The 21,326-nt window shown below is 47.9% G+C and overlaps 1 protein-coding gene across 3 annotated transcripts in view; it reads right to left on the bottom strand.

Annotated features, from left to right (window-relative positions):
* The window catches only part of ZZEF1 (zinc finger ZZ-type and EF-hand domain containing 1), a 103,136-nt gene extending 81,865 nt beyond the window's left edge, over nucleotides 1–21,271 (bottom strand). The window contains exons 1-5 of one of the 3 annotated variants that reach the window (XM_081805928.1): nucleotides 20,655–21,271; nucleotides 6,700–6,844; nucleotides 3,306–3,500; nucleotides 1,489–1,660; nucleotides 275–474 (exon numbers count right to left, since the gene is read on the bottom strand). In XM_081805928.1, the coding sequence (XP_081662054.1) occupies nucleotides 275–474; nucleotides 1,489–1,660; nucleotides 3,306–3,500; nucleotides 6,700–6,844; nucleotides 20,655–21,008 (1,066 nt within the window). In that variant the 5' untranslated portion in view covers nucleotides 21,009–21,271. The remainder of the gene's footprint in view (nucleotides 1–274; nucleotides 475–1,488; nucleotides 1,661–3,305; nucleotides 3,501–6,699; nucleotides 6,845–20,654) is intronic. The other 2 variants (XM_081805927.1, XM_081805929.1) reach the window with 2 other exon arrangements.
* Between the last annotated feature and the right edge of the window lie 55 nt (nucleotides 21,272–21,326).

The following is a 21,326-nucleotide window of genomic DNA, read 5'->3' as shown; positions in this document are numbered from 1 at the left end:
GATTTTGAATAATTTCTGTTTATCTATATTTTTCTAATTTTCTAATAAGGAAACAAGAATAAAATATTTTTCATTAAAAAGGGCTCCTATAACTTTCTACGAAACACCACAGAGACGAAATAATGGCTACTCCCATGTGCATGAGAAGCAAATCAAACCTCCCAAGAAAATCCGACAGTGTCTCCACTGTAGAGGTCCTCCCACTAAAAACGATCCCTTCTCCGTCCCTCCCACTCCCCAAATCAGAAGGCAAGCTGCCTCTTGGCTGACTCACAGAGCTGACTGATGTTGGCATTTTCCAGCAGTGTCACATAGCCAGTGACATTGCTGGGAATGTGCACGTCGCGGACATCCTGAAGATCGCTGGCACTTCTCCCCACAGCTACTGTCACCTGCTGCGGCATGTAGCTCTGGTCAGTGGCAGCCACCGCGATGGACAAGTGCCGGAGCACAACGTCTGGCTTCATTTTTAAGCTGGAAAACACGGGGAGCACAAACGACAAGTGTGTATATGGGGCGAAGCCAGCAGCGCCCACGAGTCCCATCTCTGCAGGCTTGTATTTGATCCCATCAGACACTCTCTCCTAAAAGCAACCAACTGGAAAAGTCCTTACGACCTCCCTGTGTCTCTAAATTCCTCTCGGTTCAAGGTTAATCTTAAATTTCCCTTTAAGCCATCAGTACAGGCAGGAAAGTACAACATGAACACCCTAAAAAGACCGCTTGACCTGCAAGAAGCAAATTCTAAACCTCATCTGAAGAACTGAATATATTACCTCTTCTATAAATTAGATGGCTAAAGGTCACATATACTCCCCGTGAGAGAACAAGACAATTACTTCTATTTCCACCAATTGAATCAGCCCATTCTCTGAAGAGACAGGTGAAACTTTAGATGGCAGCTTCAGAACTTCTAGAAATACCAGCTTACGGCCGCCAACTCTACCCCAGGGTTCCTGCTCATCCCATCCCCTCCTCCTCTGCCAAACTGGCAAAGAGAGGTGCATACAGATTTTTTTAATGCACAGAAAGGATCTTAAAAAGTAAAATCACATCTGATGTAAGAAAAGTACTTGCCCCTTGTGATGTTAATTTTCCTGAGAAACTAGTGGAAAAGATCTGAAATCAGTATGATAAAATATCAGTCAAATACTCTTTCTCCCTTAAGTACCAAGTGCAGGAATTACCCATGTTCACGAATACACGACACAGGGAGCATGACTATCCACGTTCATGAATACACAACGCAGGCAAAATGACTACCTACGTTCATGAATACATGAAGCAGGCAGCATGATTTCATGTAATTCTTTTTACTTGATTCTTCAGACGTCTCCACAGATAGTCACTTCCAATAAGAAAACAACCAGGCAGGGAAGTAGAAAACATTCTAAACTTCAGAAGCTAATTTGTGACCACACTGATGAGGTACGAGAAAGCAAGCAGGTCCTTTTCTGGGCTCTCACCAACCGCTGTTCTAGCACCCACCGAATCCAGTGTGAGCGGGCACTGCCATCTGACTGCCAGTAGGAGGACGTTTCTCCATTTGTCATCTTGTCGATGTCTGCCGGGTTGGAGGATGCTTCTATGTAAGCGTAGCACTTTGCTACTGACTTAAGTTTGTCCATCTCTGGGCTTCTGGTTAGATCTCCAGGACTTTCTGCAGGGAAAACCAGGTTCTATCACATGACATCTCTTTCACAAAGAGAAATAAAGGGTCATTTAAAATATCTAACATAAATATGCTTGGTGCTTTGGTCCTAGAAAAATAAGTATTCCTTAAAATCTCCTTCCAAAAAACCCTTATAAAGCAGAAATTGGCCAAGGGTTGCTCCATGAGCTCACTATAGTAAAATACTTAATTCATTGATATATTTGCAAAACCACACTAAGAGAAGAAAAGGGTATCTTACAGTTTCAGTGGACATTTCTTTAAATATGTGTGAGACTTTGTAAGCCACCTGTGTTTTGAGAGCGGCCCCATCCTACCCTCATCTAACTTTCTGCTGGGTCCCAAGCCTTCTCGCCGGTTTGTATGTCACAGGACGTAGATCTGCACACACGTAACAGGTGCTGTGTACTGTGAGCCGGGCACTTCTCTGTATGTTTTCTACGTACTAATTCAGTTCAGAGACGAGGAAACCAAGGCACAGAGTTAAGTAAGTGCCCAAGGTTAGAGTTAGTAAAAAAAATTCAGTCTGTCCTAACACGTTACAAAATATATTTTTGTTCCCTAGGATATCATTCGTCTTTTTTTTTTTTTAAAGATTTTATTTATTTATTTGAGAGAGAGAGAGAGAGAGCATGAGAGGAGGAGGGTCAGAGGAAGAAGCAGACTCCCCTCGGAGCAGGGAGCCAGATGTGGGACTCGATCCCAGGACTCCAGGATCATGACCTGAGCCGAAGGCAGTCGCTTAACCGACTGAGCCACCCAGGCGCCCTCATTCGTCTTTTGACTCTGCTTCTATTTTCTGCTATACAGACCTTTCAGTTTGCATAAAGTCTAATTTATTAATCTCTGACAGTTTCTGAGTCTCACATCTTGCTTAGCCAGGTCCCTGTGGCAGGAGCTGTGCAGAGTGGGACTCCTCTTCCAGCACTTCAGTTTCTTTACAGTTGAACTTTTCGATCCATCTGAAATTTGTTTCAGTGAATGGAATGGGTTAAGAATCTGGTTTTATTTTTTTCTCCAAATGGCTGGCCAGTTGCCCTGACCTCACTTGTTGACTTAATTCACCTTTCCATCCATTTGTAATGCTGACTCTATCTGGTACTGTATTCCCACACGCACTTGAGTCTCTTTCCGGACTCTGTGTTCCATGGACCTGAGTGAGTCCACACTGTGTGTGGTGGCTTTCCTCCTTGACTCACCTACTACTCACAGAGTACCTACTATGTGGCAGGCAGAGTTTCGAGTGCTAAGGATAATGACACGAACAAGGCAGACAAAACGGAGAGAAATAATAATGTTACAATTTCAAATAATAAGTGCCATTTAGAACATTAAACCTACAAAGGTGATGGTGACCAGAAGGGGGAGTGATGGGGAATGGGGGGCGTTAATTAGATGAAGTAATGAGACCTGAACGACGAGAGGCCAGTTGTGGGAAGGAAGGAAGGCGGGAAGGAGGGAAGGGAAGGGGGACGGGGAAGGGGAAGGGGAAGGGAAGGGAGGGAGGAGGGAAGGAGGGAAGGAAGGAGGGAAAGCAGGCAGGCTGGCTTTCAGAGATGAAGGCAGGGAGAAGGGCTGGCTGCTACAGCATGTGGAACGTGTTGAGGAGCCCCCACCACGTGGGTACACGTACCCTTTTCTCTCTGGAGCAGCTGATCCAAGGACTCCTTCAGAACGGAAGCCCTCATGGAGCACACGTTCCCGCAGTGGTCCAGCATGGGGCAGGGGACAGCCGTGCCGGAGAGCCGGTTGCGGTGTAGGAAGCGCAGGATCAGGGATGCGTGCACACCCAGGCCCTCCTTGGACTCTGAAAAGATGTCTATGAAACCTAGGCAGACAAAACCCATTTTTGGTTTTTAGGAACCCACCACAATAGTGTTCCCACACCCCCTGCCTGGTGGCCTCTCTGAATTGGCTGAATTAAAAGCAGCCATTAAGAATCTTCATTGAGGGCGCCTGGGTGGCTCAGTCGTTGAGCGTCTGCCTTCGGCTCAGGTCATGATCCCAGGATCTTGGGATGGAGCCCCACACTGGGCTCCCTGCTCCTCACGAAGCCTGCTTCTCCCTCTCCCACTCCCCCTGCCTGTGTTCCCTCTCTCTCTGTCTCTCTCTCTGTTGAAAAATAAATTACAATCTTAAAAAAAAAAAAAAACCTTCACTGATATTTTCAGTTTTTTTAAAAAAGATTTTATTTATTTATTTGGGACAAGTTTTATTTATTTATTTAAAGGGACAAGTTCCAATAGGCCCAGCATGGAGCCTATTTAAAAAAAAAAAAAAAAAAAAGACAAGAAAAGAAATGAGAAATGAACCAGTGGTAACCTCAATTTAAACATTAATTTTGGGGCACCTGGCTGGCTCAGTTGGTGGAGCATGAGCCTCTTGATCTTAGGGTTGTGAGTTTGAGCCCCATGTTGGGTTGTTGAGACTACTTCAAAATAAAATCTTAAAAAATTTTAATTTCATTTTAGTTTAATAGAATTTTAGAAGACTTACAATAAATGATTATTTGTTTCAATCCAAGCTTTAAAAAATGTATAAGCACTGAAATACTGACCAGAAGTTTTTATACAATTTTGTATATAGAATGTGGACTAGGAATCAAGTTTATCACATTAGAAAGTAAAAGTGTAACTGCTTTTATATACTAAGCTACATGAGATCACGATAATGATGATGCAGCCACCACCCTGACCATAGTCCCCGGCAGCATCTCACAATGCACAAGGCTCTGCCCCAGGTGCTCCTCCCGGGCTCCACGTTCTCTCCAGGGCGGCTCCCTGGAGTCTGCCCACTCTGCCCATCCCTCTGGCCACTGCCCAGGCCCTGGCCTCAACATCTCCTGTTCACACTGACCCACCCAGATTTCCTGAGTGGCTCTCCTGGCTGCCCTTTGTCTGGCATTAACCCAAGTAATCCTACAAACACAACGTCTACCCGTTTAAAACCCTTTCATGACCCATCATAACCGACAATACATATGCCTGGAACCAAGGTACCCATGACCCAGTGTGAAGAAGGGAGAGTGTAAACGCAACAGCTTTTCTTGGAGCTCAAATACACTTGTAGGTTTGGGGGCACTTCTCTTCTGTGTGCTTTCTAATGAGTCGCGACAGACCTAACGAAAAGCACCTACAGTACAAGGGTACCGCTTGATGAGCTTTCACAAACAGAACACCCCATCGAAGCAGCACCTGGAACAAGGCTCCAGAAGTCTTAGGAGAAATTACTTTAAGTGTAAAACACACAGGTTATATTCTAGAATGAGACTTCGCACTGACTTTCAAGATAGAACATGAGGCTGAGGAGAGACTGTGTGTCGGAAGCACCCCATTTTGATGACGCGCCCCGCCCAGGCAAACCCTGGAGACACCAGTTCAATTTCCCCAAGACTCAAAAGTCCGTGCCACCCCTCACCCTCCTCATACAGTTCTTCTCCCGTTGGCAGACCCCACAGCAGCCCCACCTTCACGTGAGGACATGGCTGATGGAGCACCCGTGTGCTCAGGACGCATGGGAGAACACAGACAGCCTCTTCTAATGGGAAGTCATACAAGTCTGGCAAACACTGAGCACCAGCACGATAGGGTAAGAAAGGGACAAGTTCCAATCTCGGCTGGAAAGAGGGACGAGGAAACAAATCCCAGGAGCCAAGCTAGCCCAGCTTACCAAGGTTCAGGCTAGGACTGCAATAAAGCAATTTCTTTTAAACTGAGCGGTGACAGAAAATTTTGACAAGAACGTCCCAGTCACAGCTCTGGTACATAAACACCTCGGGATCCGAACCCCGCGTTTTTCTCACCTAATCTCCCCAGAGCAACAATGCAGTAAGTATTATCTTGGGTGGGTTCCCTGATCTCCACCCCATCCCTCCCCTCCCAAACATCTGTTTGAGGTGTCCACGTAAAGCTCCTGATGCTTCCCATGTGCTGGTAGTGCAAAAGCGGGAGCAATACGTAAATGCCAAGATATACTTTAGCTAAACATAATCCAAAGCATAATTTTAACTGCCGTGAGAGTAGGAAAAAGTTCACATGTCTGGACTACTTACAACGCTCTATAAAGATGACATAATTAAAGACAACTTAAGGAAGAATGAAAATGTGCATTCTTCACTAATACACAAACGTCATCCTTCCCTAGCTCAGCACAGCCTCCGCATTGAGCCAGAGAGGTCAAGGGCCATCAGATTCACATCTACGTATCTACCAAGTCTACCTGCCTCCACCGCTGTTCTTGCCAGGCTCCGTGCTAAGTAGTAGGACCCCGAATGCAGAGCAGGAAAGTTCTGAGATAAGCTGAGGCTAAAAGGGTGATATGCAAAGTTTTTTCCTCTCAAAAACTCAATTGTTTTCTCACTGGAAAAAAAGGAGGGTAATTTAACTTTGAATCTGTCTTCTGAGTCCCCAGAAGAAACCATACAAAAACACAAAGTTTGTTCATAGGTACAATGTAGAAGAAGTATTGCTTAATTTGTACGCTACTTATACTATTACTTAAATTTCTGAGCGACAGCTTTCTAGTAAAACAAAACAAACAAACAAAAAAACCCACTGGGTGCCTACCATATACCCAAAATGTGTTAAATGTGAGGACACAGCAGAAAGAAAAGGCCGCTATCCTCATGGAGCTCACAGTGTAGGAGTAAAGACAGACATTTACAGATAAGTGGGTAATTAATTAATCACAGTGGTGACATGAGGCAAAAGACAAATGCACAATGCTAAGAGAACCAGGAGCCAGGGACAGCTTCTTGAGAGACTGAAATAAAGAGATCCACTAAGGAAGGTAGGCTCACAACAAAAGTTCACAAAAATGGTAGAACTGCTCAAGCATCACGGTCCTGGGGACCCAAGGAGATGACTGCACAGACTGAGTCAGTTCCTGTGCTTAACAGAGACTCCTGGAGAAGCACATTTATCTCACGGGGCCCTCCCCTTACCTAATTACAACCCATAGGACAGCAAAGTTCAACCTGGCCCTACGCTAGCACTCTCTGGCCTTCAGCACTCAGGTGAGAGCCTTACCTGGGACAAGAGAACAGGCCTGCAGCTGTCTGATGATGTGGCTTAATTCCCCCTGGAGATTAGCTCCACTGGAGTTCTTGAGGGCCTCCAACATGTTCTCAGCATCGACGGTACCATCGCCCTCTGCGTCAAACTGGGCAAAGGCCTACAACACAAGAGATGCAATATAATCACATCTGTTCCAGATCTGGACACTCTGTTGCCGGCAGTGCCCTGTGGCAGTTGGGCAAAGGGTCCATGTGCATCATCCAGAGAACAACCAAATTCAGGACGGTAACTCACTGTGCTTCGCAGAATGTATGTGTACAAGTACTACTTCATGTACACACAATTTTATCATCTCCTCTCTTTCAAGAGATTAATCCCCTTCTCCCAAATAACTTCAGGAAGCAAGCAGTGCAACATTTTTCAGCAAGTTAGAGAGAGCCAGATAGAAAGCTAGAGGGGGAGACTGGGCTCAGAGTAGCACCTCAGGTTTAGCAGGGCTTTTCCTTTCAAACGCTCTTTGGACACAAGACCTAACTGGATACTTATCTATGCCACCGCTCTGTTTTCACTAACCTTTAGCCATAATCGAGCTTGCTCCCTGCCAGTACTGGGCCATCTGGGGAAGTGGGTACAGTGTGGGATTTGGTTTGAATGCTGCTCTGTCACTAACCGGCTATATGACTACCCACGCATTCCTTTACCTCCAGAAGCCTTAGCTCCTTGATCTGAAAGATGGAGCAAATATTACCAAACTCACAGGCTGCTGTCTGGACTAAGCGGCATCTGAACAGAGTCCAATACAATGAAAGCACATTAGACTGCTTTTGAACCCGCCTCATCACCCTCTCCTGTGTCCCTGACACCGGCTCCTCCCATGTTCTACAAGACTCTCCTCACCTGGTGACTGCCCTCTCTCCCCAGATCTCAGTCCCTCCCGGATCAGTGGCTTCTCTCTTCCTGCTGATTCACTCACTCACAGACATCCCTCACCATGAAATACTTCAGGATTCTCCCACCTTCTTTTCTAAGTAATCCTCTCTCTCCCTTAAAACTCCTGCCTTTTCCTTATTTCCCTCTTTGTGGAATATGGAGATGTCCCACTGAGGTTTCATGACTGACACGAGTACCCCGATTTCCACCACAGACCTCTAAACACAGTGTTTAAAAGGAACATAGCAAATTCCTACACTCAGGTCCAAAAACCATGGGCATAAATGCAGGCTGGGGGACAGAGTTTAGAGCAATGTGTGAGGGAAAGACAAAGCATTCTCTTTGCATTTCCTCAACCTGACAATATTATCCAAAAAAATGACAGGATCAAAGGCTACACCACTCAAAGGATGATGTTCAAAAGGAGAGAAAATATCACCCTGTTCTTTTCTGATTAGACCCAGTCAGGAAGCTGCGTTGGGTCTGGAAGCTCCCCACCAAAAAGAAATGAAATGGAAGGGATCAGAGGAAAGAGATCGTGGTGGAGAGAAGACACTGCCCGTGAGGATGGATGCAGAAGCATGAGCTTTCAGGGTGAAGAACAGGGTGAAAATCTCAACAATAGATTTGGGAAGATAAATCTCAAAAGGCTGGAAGATAAATTGACTAGTGCCCAGAGACTAGAGCAAAAGACAAAGTGATGGAAACCAGGCAAGGCAAGAGGAAAAGAAACGGGAGACCAGTCCAGGAATCCAATACCCAAATACTACAAGTCCCAGAGAAGGAAACAGAAACAGGAGGGAGGGAAATGACAATTCTTACGGTCCAAGATAATCTCTTCCAACTGAAGGACATGAGTTTTGAAACTGAAGAGGCTGAATACCCTCCGCAGTGAATAAAAGCACATCGTATTGAGATTTCATAACACGGAGAGGAAAGAGAAGTTCCTACTTCCAGGGAGAAGACACAGTGTCCATGTCAGAGGTCAGGAATCAGAGGCTGATTCAGCAGTTACACAGTGAGCTGGAATAGGAGCAGGGCCTTCAACATTCTGGGGGAACTCTCTCTAACCCAGTAGTTAATACACAGTCAAAATACCACCAACTGTGAGAGAGTGGAAAAAGACATTCTCACACATGCAAGGCTCTCAAAAAATAAACTAGTTAATGCTCCCTTATTCAGAAAGCTCCTAGAGGGTGCGCTCACCAGAAAACCGAATAGGCCAAGAAAGGGGAAGAATGGGGTCCAACCTAGAGAGAAAATGAATCCCCGGCTGCTGGAGATGCCAACAACCTAAAGAACACCAGGTCCAGAATGAAGCGGATCAGAGGGTTCTTGAGAAGGTGAGTCCGATGGAATTCCCGTGTGCCTGAACACAGCCAATGTGTTGCAAGAGATTCAGGCAAGTGGCAGAGAATCTGGGGTTAAATTAATGACAGAAGAACATAAAAGTAAGCACAAGAACAGTACCAACTCTGTTGTTAACCTCAGAGAAAATACAAAGCTGTGTAAGAAAGGGGTCGCAGTCGTGGAGCGCTGCATGGCTCAGCCACGTACAGGATTTACACGCCCGTAATAACCTCCACACCAAGATGAAAGGATCTGCAGGGAGGAAAGGAGATGCGTGGATGCGGGCCCGGACAGGAAGGGGAAAGTCAACTGAGGACTCACCTTCTGCAGCGGGAATAGAACAAAGTCTAAAACTGGAAACTCATGAAGGAATGTACACATGCTGCCTGGCGATACACAGGTAAACCACTCATGAGCCAGCTGCAGGAGCTGAGGAGTGACGGCAACCCTGGGCGGGAGCACGGAGGACCACTGCTTTTAGCAGGAGCCTCGTGGACTGCCTGGGTGGCTCAGTCGGTCGGGCGTCTGACTTCAGCTGGGGTCATGATCTCCGGGTCCTGGGATCAAGCCCCGCATCGGGCTCCCTGCTCAGTGGCAAGTCTCCTTGTCCCTCTGCCCCTCCCCACTCATTCTCTCTCTCTGAAATAAATAGGTGAAATCTTTATTAAAAAAAATAAATTACATTAAAATTATAAAAAAAGATTCTGTTGATCTATCAATAGTTAATGAATACAATAAAAAGAATTTTCAAACAAACATATTGGGTGAAAAAAAATCTGAACAGCATTGCTAACAGCTTCACCAAATAAATATATAACTTCCCACGCTTGGAAATTGTCTTTAAAGAAACGTACAGGTTTTCAAATCCAACACTTAACACCTAGCTTGTTTTACAGGACTTCACAGAATCCAGTTTGCTCACGCACTCACTCAACACCCTCTGATAAGCAGCCACTATACACCCGAATGCGCTCGGCTCTGCGCATGTTAAAATGAACAGGGCACAGTCCTTGCCCTCCAAAATCCTCACAGCCTTGGAAAAGACGGATGTGCAAACCAACAGTAGCAATGTGATGTGTAATGATTATCACAACAGAACTACAGCATAAACAACTACAGTACCTAACATTTACTGAGTATTTACTAAGCACCAGGCAGAGCTCCAAGCACCTCAGCTGGGTCAACTCCTATTTTCCGCAACAACCCTAAAGGTAGGTACTACCCTTTTACTAGTGAGGGACAGAGAGGTGAAGTATTTTGTTCAAGGTCACAAGGTTAGTACCAGTAAATAATGGTACTTGGATTTGAATCGTGGTATGATTTGGGATCCTACACTATGTGCCACTATGCCAGAAGCTAACAGACACTCCAGAGGCCAGAAGCCCAAAAGGGACTGGGACGTTCGGGGGAAATGGCCCTGAGAAAACCACCCCTGCACTGAGCTTTAATGAGTAACTAGGAATTTGTAAGCATGTGGAGATGAGGCAGCCATCCTACGTAGAGGGGCCAGAATGTGAGCATGGACACAGAGTGCATGGATGACCTCGAGGACTCTCCTGCTTGGTGTGGCTCGGAGGCAGGGCAGCAGACGAAGAGACAGAAGTCAGAATAGAGAGAGCCTGGCCCATCAGGCTGAGGAGCTCCATCGCATAGTAAGGGTACCAGGAGGCCACTGGAGAATATTAAGGGAGGAGAAGACTGATCATTCCAGATCTATTTAAACCCTCAAATTGGAATGGACCTACCAATCTCTTAACATACATGCCTTCACATGGCTTGAACTCCTTCTCCAGTGTCTCTGTGACACACATTGGTGATGGGAAGCTCATCTCTTTTGACCAGTTCTGACAGCAACAACTCTCTTCTCTGTATAATGAATGGAAATGTGTCTCCCTAATGTCACCACCTATGGGGCGCTTCAGAACACATCTGATCCCTCTGCCCCAAAACAGCCCACGGATCACTAAACATGGTGGTCAACAGGCCCTGAGTCTCCCTCAGCCAGTTCTCTATCTGCTATGGCTTTAGTCTCATTCCCATGCTGGCTGTCCCCTCTGGGACCCTCCAGTTTGACATAACCTCAGAGCAGTGCGTCTCAAGTCTCACTGGCTGATCCACTGTAAGAAATACATCTCGGGGGGCGCCTGGGTGGCTCAGTCGGTGAAGCATCTGCCTTCGGCTCAGGTCATGATCCCAGGGTCCTTGTCACCCCACATCAGGCTCCCTGCTCCGCAGGAAGCCTGCTTCTCCCTCTGCCCCTCCCCCTCCCCTCTGTGCTCGCTCTATCTCTGTCACTGTCTCTCTCAAATAAATAAAATCTTAAAAAAAAAAAAAAAAAAGGAAAGAAATACATTTCAGGGGCATGGCTCAGTCGGTGAAGCATCTGCCTTCGGCTCAGGTCATGACCCCAGGGTCCTGGGATCAAGCCCTGTGTCAGGCTCCCTGCTCCGCGGGGAGCCTGCTTCTCCCTCTCCCTCTGCCACTCCCCCTGCCTGTGATCTCTCTCTCTCTCTCTCTCTGTCAAATAAATAAAATAAAATAAAATAGAAATACATTTCTGCGATACTGATATAAAAGTCTCATGAAACAATGTAATACTTTCTTATCAGATACAACGTACCCTGATCTTTTCTATTCCATTCTATTCTCTTTCATGTTTCACATGCAAGTTAACACTCACCAGATTCCCAACAGTTTGAAACTCTACAGCCTGGAACATGGGGCCCCAAACCCAACTGAATACAGTGGGTCTGGCCCTAACTGTGCAAAGTGAAGCAAGTTGACCTTCTCTCTAAAAACAAAGCAATGCCCCCTATTTCCAAGGAGCTAACACCCATCTCCATGCAGACAGTAACCTGGCCGCTGTATCTTCCTCCTCCTCTCCTGATTCAGGCCTCTTCCTACCACACCCACTTATGTGCTTTGCCATCTACACCATAACCATTCGGGCAGCACCCAAGTGCAGGCCCTCTGCACGCAGCATGTAAGAGATAAAAAGTGTAACACAGTCAGACTAAGGGGAAGTGTGGATGCAAGGATGGCGCCAAATTCACCACTTCTCTGTGAGACCCGGGACAAGACTCTGGGCCCCTAAGTCTCAACCCCTCTTCCTGTCCAACCTTTCCTCATAGCTTGTTGTGAAGACTCGAAGGTCTCACAAACAAGACTATGCCTAGTAAACTGCAAAGAACTGTTATTACAATCTCGTTAGAAGGCCATTATTGATCCACCTTGCAGACAAGAGAGAGAAGTAGACTGGTCGACTGCAGATTTCCATCCATTTGCCCCAGCCCAAGGGCAACACGGGACAACGCTCAGACCATTCCTGCTTAACCTCCTTAACCACCTGTGGGATCAAGACCACGGTACACATGAGAATGTGCCAAAATCCTCACAGACCAGAACGGGGGCACAGAGCAGCAGAACGCATGCATGGGGCTTCATACAAAGGCTGGACACACTGGTTCAACCTGGGAGAAACAAGCTGCGTAAGAGATGTGGAGCTGGTCCCAGTCCTGCCACTGGCTGGCTGAGGCTCACCTCTGCACTTACGGCCTCAGTTGACCCACCTGTGAGACCGTGCTACCTCCACGTCTGAAAGGGCTGTCAGAAGACGGAGTAAGCCCTCCTAGGGCAGGGCCGGAGCAACAGAGCAGAACACCACTAACAGCAGCAAGGGTGTGACAGGCACTGTTCTAGGAGCTCTACGCGCACTAACTCGTCGAATCCTCATGCTAACTACACAGGGTGGCTACCGTTATCATGCGCATCTTTTAGGAGAGACAGCTGAGATGCAGAGTGGTTGTGTGAGCTAATCACACGGCTTGAGGACGGTGGAACCAGGATTTTCCCACATGCAGTTTGACCCCAGAGCCCAAGTCTGAAACTCAGGCTGAAGAACAGTGAAACAGGTAGACATACAAAACAGCAAGTTCACTGATACTGTTAACAGACTCACCACACAGCTGTCCAGGATGTTACAGAAGGGACTCCTTTATCGGGCAAGGGGAGGGGAGAGGTTGCATGCAATGCTTACTAAGGTCCCCCCCAACTCATACTCTAGACGAGGTGCCAAAGGAGTGCCATTCTCAAACTCTGCCACACTCTTTCACCCCAATTTATCTGCATATACTATACCTTTTTTTTTTTTTTGAGAGCAAACACGCAAGCAAGGTGGGGAGGAGGGGCAGAGGGAGGAGGAGAGAGAGAATCCCAAGCAGACTCCACACTGAGCACAGAGTCCTTCACAGGGCTCGATCTCACAACCTCGCTGCAATCATGACCTGAGCTGAAATCAAGAGGCAGATGCTCAAACGACTGAGCCACCCAGGCACCCCTGCGCTATACCTTTCAACTCTATCCCTTCCTTCCTTTGCCTGGCAAATTCTTCCAACCTCTCAAGCCCTGGTTTGGTGAAGCCTTTCCCAAACTCCATGCTACTGTTAAACGCTCCTCTGTGGTCCCTGAAAGGGAAAAGGGCTTAGGATGGAGCAAAGGGCTAAAGGGGGTAAAGGGAGCCAAGGACAAAATCCCCACATGTATGAGAAACTGTGAATGGGCATGGCCGGCTAAAAAGCACCAGGAGATAAGAGTGGAAAGGTATACAGGCCTAAAGGTTAACCTAACATTTGATTCTAAAAGCAATGGGGAGCCACTGCAGTTTCTACAGTATGACAGGACATGATGAAGTGGTATTTTGGAAATCAGGGGAAGGTAGAACAAAGCTGTGGCCTTTCCTCTCTAGCTCTTCTCCTCCAGAGAAGCCAATACCATCATCCCCAACACAGCGAAGCACACAGGGTCTAAATAACCTCCAGTTCACCCAGCATCTTTCTCTCCTACACTGCCTGTCACCACCACCGGCCATCGCTTACTGAAGGCTTCCTTCCGTATGCCGGAGCAGCGCAGGCAGGGGGGCGGGGGGCCTCACAGCCAAACGGCAGGACAAGACCAGACAGTGCGCTCCCAATGCCAAACAGGCAACAAGAGCCTCAAGGGCGGGGCCAAAACAGAGTTATACAGAAGACACTAGAACCATGCCACGAGAAACACTTGGTCCTGACTGGGTGATGGTGCCGAGTCAGGGAGCCTTGGAGAACTGAGAGAAACAAGGTCCACACACAGGACAAGGCAGGTGTCCCACTGGCTAGGGCACAGGGCTCGAGCAGGGGAACAGAGGCAGATGAGGCCAGCCCGTGGGCTCTCGCCCATTCTGAGCAATGCGTATTTGCCTCTTCAGGCAATAGGGAGTCTCTGCAGGCTCTGAGCTGAGGGCAAGTGATGTCTGTAACCTGCTTCATCTTTCCCGCACAGACAGGAGTCTCTCACACTCTGTGTCTTCAAAGGGTAGAGAATTACATCTGCATAATTCTATCAGCATAGTTTTTGGGCTCAGAACCATTCTAAACTAACTGATTAAAACTTTTGACCTGATAAGGACAAATGGTATTTTTCTCTAAATTTCCTCTAAACCAATCTAAGACCCTTTTTAAGTTTTCACTATAACTATATTTAACCGTTTCCCCAAACATCGAAAAATACCTTACTACTCCGAGGTTACAGATTGACTAGAAAGTACGAGGCTGGAGAACGAGTCAGTCTGCTAACCCAACCTGAGGGTCGTGGGGGCAGCGCACTTACTACCACAGCTGCGCCGAGGCGGTTAGTGGGTGGACGATAATGGTCCTGCCCGCAGACTTCACAGCCTAATGAATTTCACCAAGGAAGCACTAGAGCTAGCATGGCAAATTAGTAAAGTAAGGCCTATTTCTCTCAAATTCCCACCTGAAAGCCATGTGCCATCATCCTCTGTTCAGCACCTCTTCCTGCCCGACACACTCCATAATTTTCTGGAAGCAGAGCATACTGAGAGCACAAACACGGACTCTCTAATCTCTGGTGCCAAACAGGTATTTAATTTTAACGCTATTCCTCATCTGTATAAAAGTCAAGTAGCTACTGCTCCCCAGGACCAAACCAGAGTCCTTCCCCATGGGCCACACCTATCACGAGAGAAGGTATGTCACTATAAAATGATAAACCTTCAGACTTTGATCTATAGTACCACTCCAGCAACTTCTTTAGGGTACCACCTCCAACAACGAAGGTCGTGGGAACGTGAAGGCAAGACACCTGGGGGGACACAGATGGCAGTGCCGATCTGGAGCCCAAGAGCAGGCATATAAAACTTGGAAATACTTGGCATTATAATAATAATGTATACCAAAGGTAACCTGCTCTACTGTTCTGGGTCTCATAAAATGAAAGAAGGGAGGGCGCCTGAGTGGCTCAGTTGGTTAAGCGACTGCCTTCAGCTCAGGTCATGATCCTGGAGTCCCGGGATCGAGTCCCGCATCAGGCTCCCTGCTCAGCAGGGAGTCTGCTTCTCCTTCTGACCCTCCCCCCTCTCATGCTCTCTCTCTATCTCATTCTCTCTCTCAAATAAATAAATAAATAAAATCTTTAAAAAAAAAAGAAGGGAAAAAACTCATCATTTCAGTTGCTATAAAGACATTTTATTATCATTTCCCCTAAACCTTTAATCTTGAAGTATCACAATACATTTTCACAAGCTTACGTGGAAAATTAACTAAGACACAGAATTATCTACTTACTCAAACCAAAGGACAGACTTATTTTAGAGCACGGAATCACATATATGGCTAATACTTACCTTCTTGGACATTTCTCTGTATAATTACTCCATACTTACGGACAGGACAACCACTGTGAGTTATCCCAATCGGCTTTTCAAACCCTGGCTAAGCCTTCACATGCAGACAGACCTGCTCTCTTCAACTAGCAAGTGCTAACCAGCAGGAAGGGAAAGTCACCAGATTTCAGTATCAGGCCAACCCCAACTGTCCCCGTACCAAATCTAATAAAGGTGAAGAGGCTTCAAGAAAAATGCATGATGCTTTTTCTCAAATTTGAATTATTCTTGCTAGGTCTCCCTTAGCATGTAGGGAAAAATTAAAGAATTAAGGCTAAAAAAAGAAAAGAAAAATGGTGAGACTAAAGAAAAATAGTCCCAGAGAAACAGGTCCTTAGAGGAGGAAGGGTACAGGGCTTAGAGTCAGAAGACTCACACTAGAGTGTTAGTCCCAGAATTTATTTTCCCATCTTACTTGAGTGAGTCCCTGAACCCTACCGTGTCTTCGGTCTCATCCTCAGTGTGGTGGCTGGGGTCACCCACCAGCCTTGCACGGCTGGCCTAAATCACTAGACACCAGGCATGTGAACACATTGTAGAGAGTGAGGGGGGATAGCTAAACAGATGTGAAAGAAGACTTCCAAACATGTATTTTGTGAGTTTGGTGGATGGATACTTAATACCCTATGACACAGCTCTAGGTGGCCCCAGGGATTTTTACAAAAGTAAAATAACGAACTTGCAACCTTTTACAAGTCACCAGTTCTGATTGCTGGGCTTCTGACTCCTTAATGTTTATTTCTGCCACAGTGTGACTACTGTGATTTTGAGTTTCATAACAGGAAGGTACAACCACTCAGGTTTTTCTTCCCATATATTTCTCTGGTTACAGTGGCTGAACGACCTCTGGATTTAACTATGCTCAACAGTCCACGGACTACCTCCAAGGGATTTAAGTTCTCACAGAGCACACATACACACACACACACACACACACACACACACACACGTCACACTAGGAGGAAACAATGTGGCTATTTTCTCATGAAAACCCAATGAACAAACAGATGACTGTATTTCAAGCAGTCTTCTCTCCTAGGACTCCCAGTCTGAGAGAGACCTCCACTTAGCTGCCCCATGGACACATTAAGCTCAGCATGGCCAAACCAAACTCATCTTCTGTCTCCAGGTCTTCCCTTCCTGAGAAGTTTCTGTTCTCAATAAACAGCCCTGTCACCTTTCCAGTTGCTTAAGACAGTAATGTTGGTGGAGTCATCCTTAATTCCTTTCCCCTTCTAATCCTCTGCTCACACGTAAGTCTCAAGGGGGCTTATTCTACTTCCTAAATAGCTCTCAAAATTGTTCATGCCATTTTAGCTGCCATCACCCCAGCCCCAAGCCACTTAGTTTCTTACCTGAACTGTCGTAATAGCTTCCTAACTGATCTGCTTGGACCCACTCTAGCCCCTCTACAACCGGCTCCCCAGAAGGCAGCCACAGCATCATGTACCTTGCTCCAGTTTCCAAACTCCTATATAGCAGAGGCTGCAAAGGACTCCCCATGACCTGATTCCTGCCTACTGCTCTAGCCTTGCTCTTCTCCTTCTGCATTCAAGGATCTAGCCATGTGTGTTACACTAGTTATTGCAACCTGGTACCTGTCCTCCTCTTTCTCAGTAATCACATCCTTATTTTTCAGCTAAATACATGGCCATTGAATAGAAATCTTTCCCAGCCTCCCTTGCAGCTCAGTGTGGCCATGTCACTGGGCTTGAGCCAATGGGAGGTGAGCCCTGCCCTTAAGAAAGGAGGTGTGGCCCTCTCCTTCCATTTCCCTTTCCTGCAGTTGTAATGCACAAAGTGACAGCTGAAGGAATCATTTGGGTCACTAGGTAGAAGGTGCCTGTGGAGGATGACAGCACAAGATGGATGGGGCCAGGTCCCTGATGACTGAAACTGCCATGTCAAACCTGGACTACCCACCTGGACTTTTTCATAAGAAGCTTGTTTACTATTTTTTTTTTAAAGATTTTATTTATTAATTTATTTGACAGAAAGAGAGCACAAGCAGGGGGAGTGGCAGGCAGAGGGAGAGGGAGAAGCAGGCTCCCCGCAGAGCAGGGGGAGCCTGATGTGGGACTCAATCCCAGGACCCAGGGATCACGACCCGAGCCGAAGGCAGACGCTTCACCAACTGAGCCACCCAGGCGCCCAGAAACTTGTCTACTGTTTAAACTACCGATGCACTGACTTTTCTGTCCCTTGCAGCAGTTTTATCTAAGCCTCATACTTCACACCATTCTTCCAGATTCTCCATTCTCTGGACTTTGACTTGTGCATGGAATTCCCTCTCCCTGAAACACCGCTAACCCTTCTGCTCCTCGTCTGTTATCTATCACCCTTTGAATCTGAGCTGAAATGTGACTTTCCAGGTAAGTTTTCCTTGACTTCCTAGGTGAGGTTAAATCCTCCTGCTATATTTTCCCTTACACTTTCCTTTGGCTAATACTCACTATACCTATAATTGCTGGGTTCACGTGAGTCTCCTTCAGTACCACACACTCTTTAAGAGCAAGTATCTGCTTTGTCCACTGTCATCCAGGTGCCTGGTACTCAGTATATGCCCAACAAATATTTGCCCAATGAAAAATATCATAACCCTTGAGTGATTTCTGGACCACACCTAAGGACTTCTTGGCCTTGGACGCCTGGGGGTTCAGTTGGTTAAGCGTCTGCCTTCGGCTCAGGTCATGATCCCAGGGTCCTGGGGTCGAGCCCCGCATCGGGCTCCCTGCTCTGCGGGGAGTCTGCTTCTCCCTCTGACCCTCCCCCCTCTCATGTGCTCTCTCTCATTCTCTCTCTCTCAAATAAAATCATGGGGCGCCTGGGTGGCTCAGTTGGTTAAGTGACTGCCTTCTGCTCAGGTCATGATCCTGGAGTCCCAGGATCGAGCCCCGCATCGGGCTCCCTGCTCAGCGGGGAGTCTGCTTCTCCCTCTGCCCCTCCCTCTGCCCATGCTCTCTCTCTCTCTCTCTAAGTAAATAAATAAAGTATTTTTTAAAAAAGGACTCCTGTGGGGCACCTGGGTGGCTCAGTTGGTTAAGCGACTGCCTTCGGTTCAGGTCATGATCCTGGAGTCCCAGGATCGAGTCCCACATCGGGCTCCCTGCTCGGCGGGGAGCCTGCTTCTCCCTCTGACCCTCCCCCCTCTCATGTGCTCTCTCTCATTCTCTCTCTCTCAAATAAAATCATGGGGCGCCTGGGTGGCTCAGTTGGTTAAGCGACTGCCTTCGGTTCAGGTCATGATCCTGGAGTCCCAGGATCGAGTCCCGCATCGGGCTCCCTGCTCGGCAGGGAGTCTGCTTCTCCCTCTGCCCCTCCCTCTGCCCATGCTCTCTCTCTCTCTCTAAGTAAATAAAGTATTTTTTAAAAAAGGACTCCTGTCACCTCTGCTTGAAGCTCTAGTCCTGTCAGACACTCTCAGTGTAAATACTGTTTCTCTCCATTCTCTTCCGGACAATTCGGAAATGGGCCAATACTTTCAACAGATCTACACAGCTCTTTCTAGCGCCCCTTCATTTTCTGTTAATACACCCAGAGCTAGAAAGTGAAGCATTATGCGGACTCTTGGAATTAATATATATAGATGAAGACCCTTCACTAACTAGTATGACCACATCTTCAAGAACTGGGATGTCTTACAGGTTATTTTTTAAAAGAAAATATAAGAAACATACAAACCCTATTATCTTAATTCTGACCATATACAGGAAAACATTCTTTTTTTTTTTTTTAAGATTTTATTTATTTATTTGAGAGAGAGAATGAGAGACAGCACAAGAGGGAAGAGGGTCAGAGGCAGACCCCCCCGCCGAGCAGGGAGCCCGACGCGGGACTCGATCCCGGGACTCCAGGATCATGACCTGAGCCGAAGGCAGTCGCTTAACCGACTGAGCCACCCAGGCGCCCCTACAGGAAAACATTCTTAAAGTATTTTAAAGGCCTCTGGCTGTAAAGTGCACATCACTTTTTAACGGCATTACAAGCACCTGTCAGTTTACTGCTTTATATGCTCACCCTTCACTGACACTGAAAATTCCACACGGCTTACTCACCTTCACAAATTAAGCATCTTTTTGTTATAACACCGTGGAGTTAAAGAAATAGGGTCCCAAGAAGAAGGCAGTGGGACGTAAGACAAAGAAGCAAACAAATCAAGAGATCTGAGTGCTAGGTCTTAGGTTGCCAATGAGTCAGTGGGAGACCCTGGATCAGCTCTCTTTTTAACTGTAAAATGAAATGTACAAGTAATTCCTAACACCCCTTCCGAGAAAAAAATATTTTGTTGCCGTATCAATTCGCTGTTGGTGATTTAACAGAGATGATGTTAGTGATTATGCCCCAAACTGTGTCATTACGAGTGCCGCCGGGAAACCTGGTATTTGCCTGTCAGTTTCAGGTTACACGGAGGTTTAAATGAGTCTTACTATCTAAAAACAAATGTGTATTTTGGAAAAGCTAGTTTTTGTGTGATGAGAACGGCTTTTAGAACGTGAGCTTTCCCAGTGCACGTCATCCTCCCCCCACATTTGCTAGGCGCCCACACTGGATTCAGAAGGTGCTCTGTAAACTCCCACCGGTCAATAAAACAGAATGGTGTGCACTGCCACTCCCTTGATCCCTAGGCCTCCGTTCCCTTCAACCGCCCCGGAGCCTGATAAGGAAGCTCCGGAGAGCAGTCGGGGCAGCGTCAGGCAACAGCACAAACGTCTGTATTACAAGAACACGCGAAGACATTTGGGCTTGTCGAGCTCTTCCGATCAAGGACGGACTAGTCCAGGCTTTCCACACCTCTAGTAGAGCTTAAAGAGATTCGCAGCCGTCCCCCGCGGCGTACAGGCTGGATGCGAGCTCCCATTCTCAGAACCCGCACCCTACGGGGTCCTGCCGGGCCAGGCTGGAGCCACTGCCCACCTCCGCACACCCGCCCGCCCCCGCCCCCGCCCCCGCCCCGCCGTCGCCAGCCGGTCCTGACCTCCTCGAACTGCTCGCCCGAGCAGCCGGCGCCACGAGCCTCCAGCAGCTCCCGGAACTGCTCCAGGGTGACTGACTCTTCGCCGCGGCCCAGCCGCTCTTCCAGCCAGCGCAAGAGCGCGCCGTGGTGCCTAGACACCAGAGACTCGCAGGGCGGCGCGGGCCGCAACGCCGCCGCCGCCTCTCGCAGTCGGGCCGGCTCCAGCAGCGCCGCGGCGGGCGGCAGCGCGGGTGCCGGGGGGCCCGAGCCGGAGATCGTGCCCGAGTCCGCGGCCCAGTCCTGGTGCGGACCCCAGCCCTCGGCCCCCGCGGCAGCCGCTTCGTCTTCACTGCTGTGACTCGGAGCGTTCCCCATGGAGTCTCCGTCTCGGGCGCCCGGCTGTGCCGCCGCCGCCGCCGCCGCCGCCTCCCCGCCTCGACCTGTCAACCTCCGGCGGCACCGGGCGGGCGGGGACGGGGAGGGGACGACGGCGGCAGAGGCTTCCGGCTTCCTCGCCGTCAAGCGAGGCCTGCTGTCGCAAAGGCGCCGTTAAGCGGACTCAGGCAGATGCCGTAAGACAGAGAGCGGAGGACGGCTTGAGCAGGGGGTGGAAACCCGATTTCCCAGAGGGCGAGTCCGTCCTAACGTCTACGTCATCCCGCAGCCTCCTTTGCCGCCATCTTTGTTGGGGGC

This window comes from Leptonychotes weddellii, chromosome 15 (assembly GCF_054177405.1).
Source record: "Leptonychotes weddellii isolate Sample4059 chromosome 15, ASM5417740v2, whole genome shotgun sequence".
In the NCBI taxonomy this organism is placed as follows: domain Eukaryota; kingdom Metazoa; phylum Chordata; class Mammalia; order Carnivora; family Phocidae; genus Leptonychotes; species Leptonychotes weddellii.
This window is presented reverse-complemented; position numbering and strand designations above follow the sequence as displayed.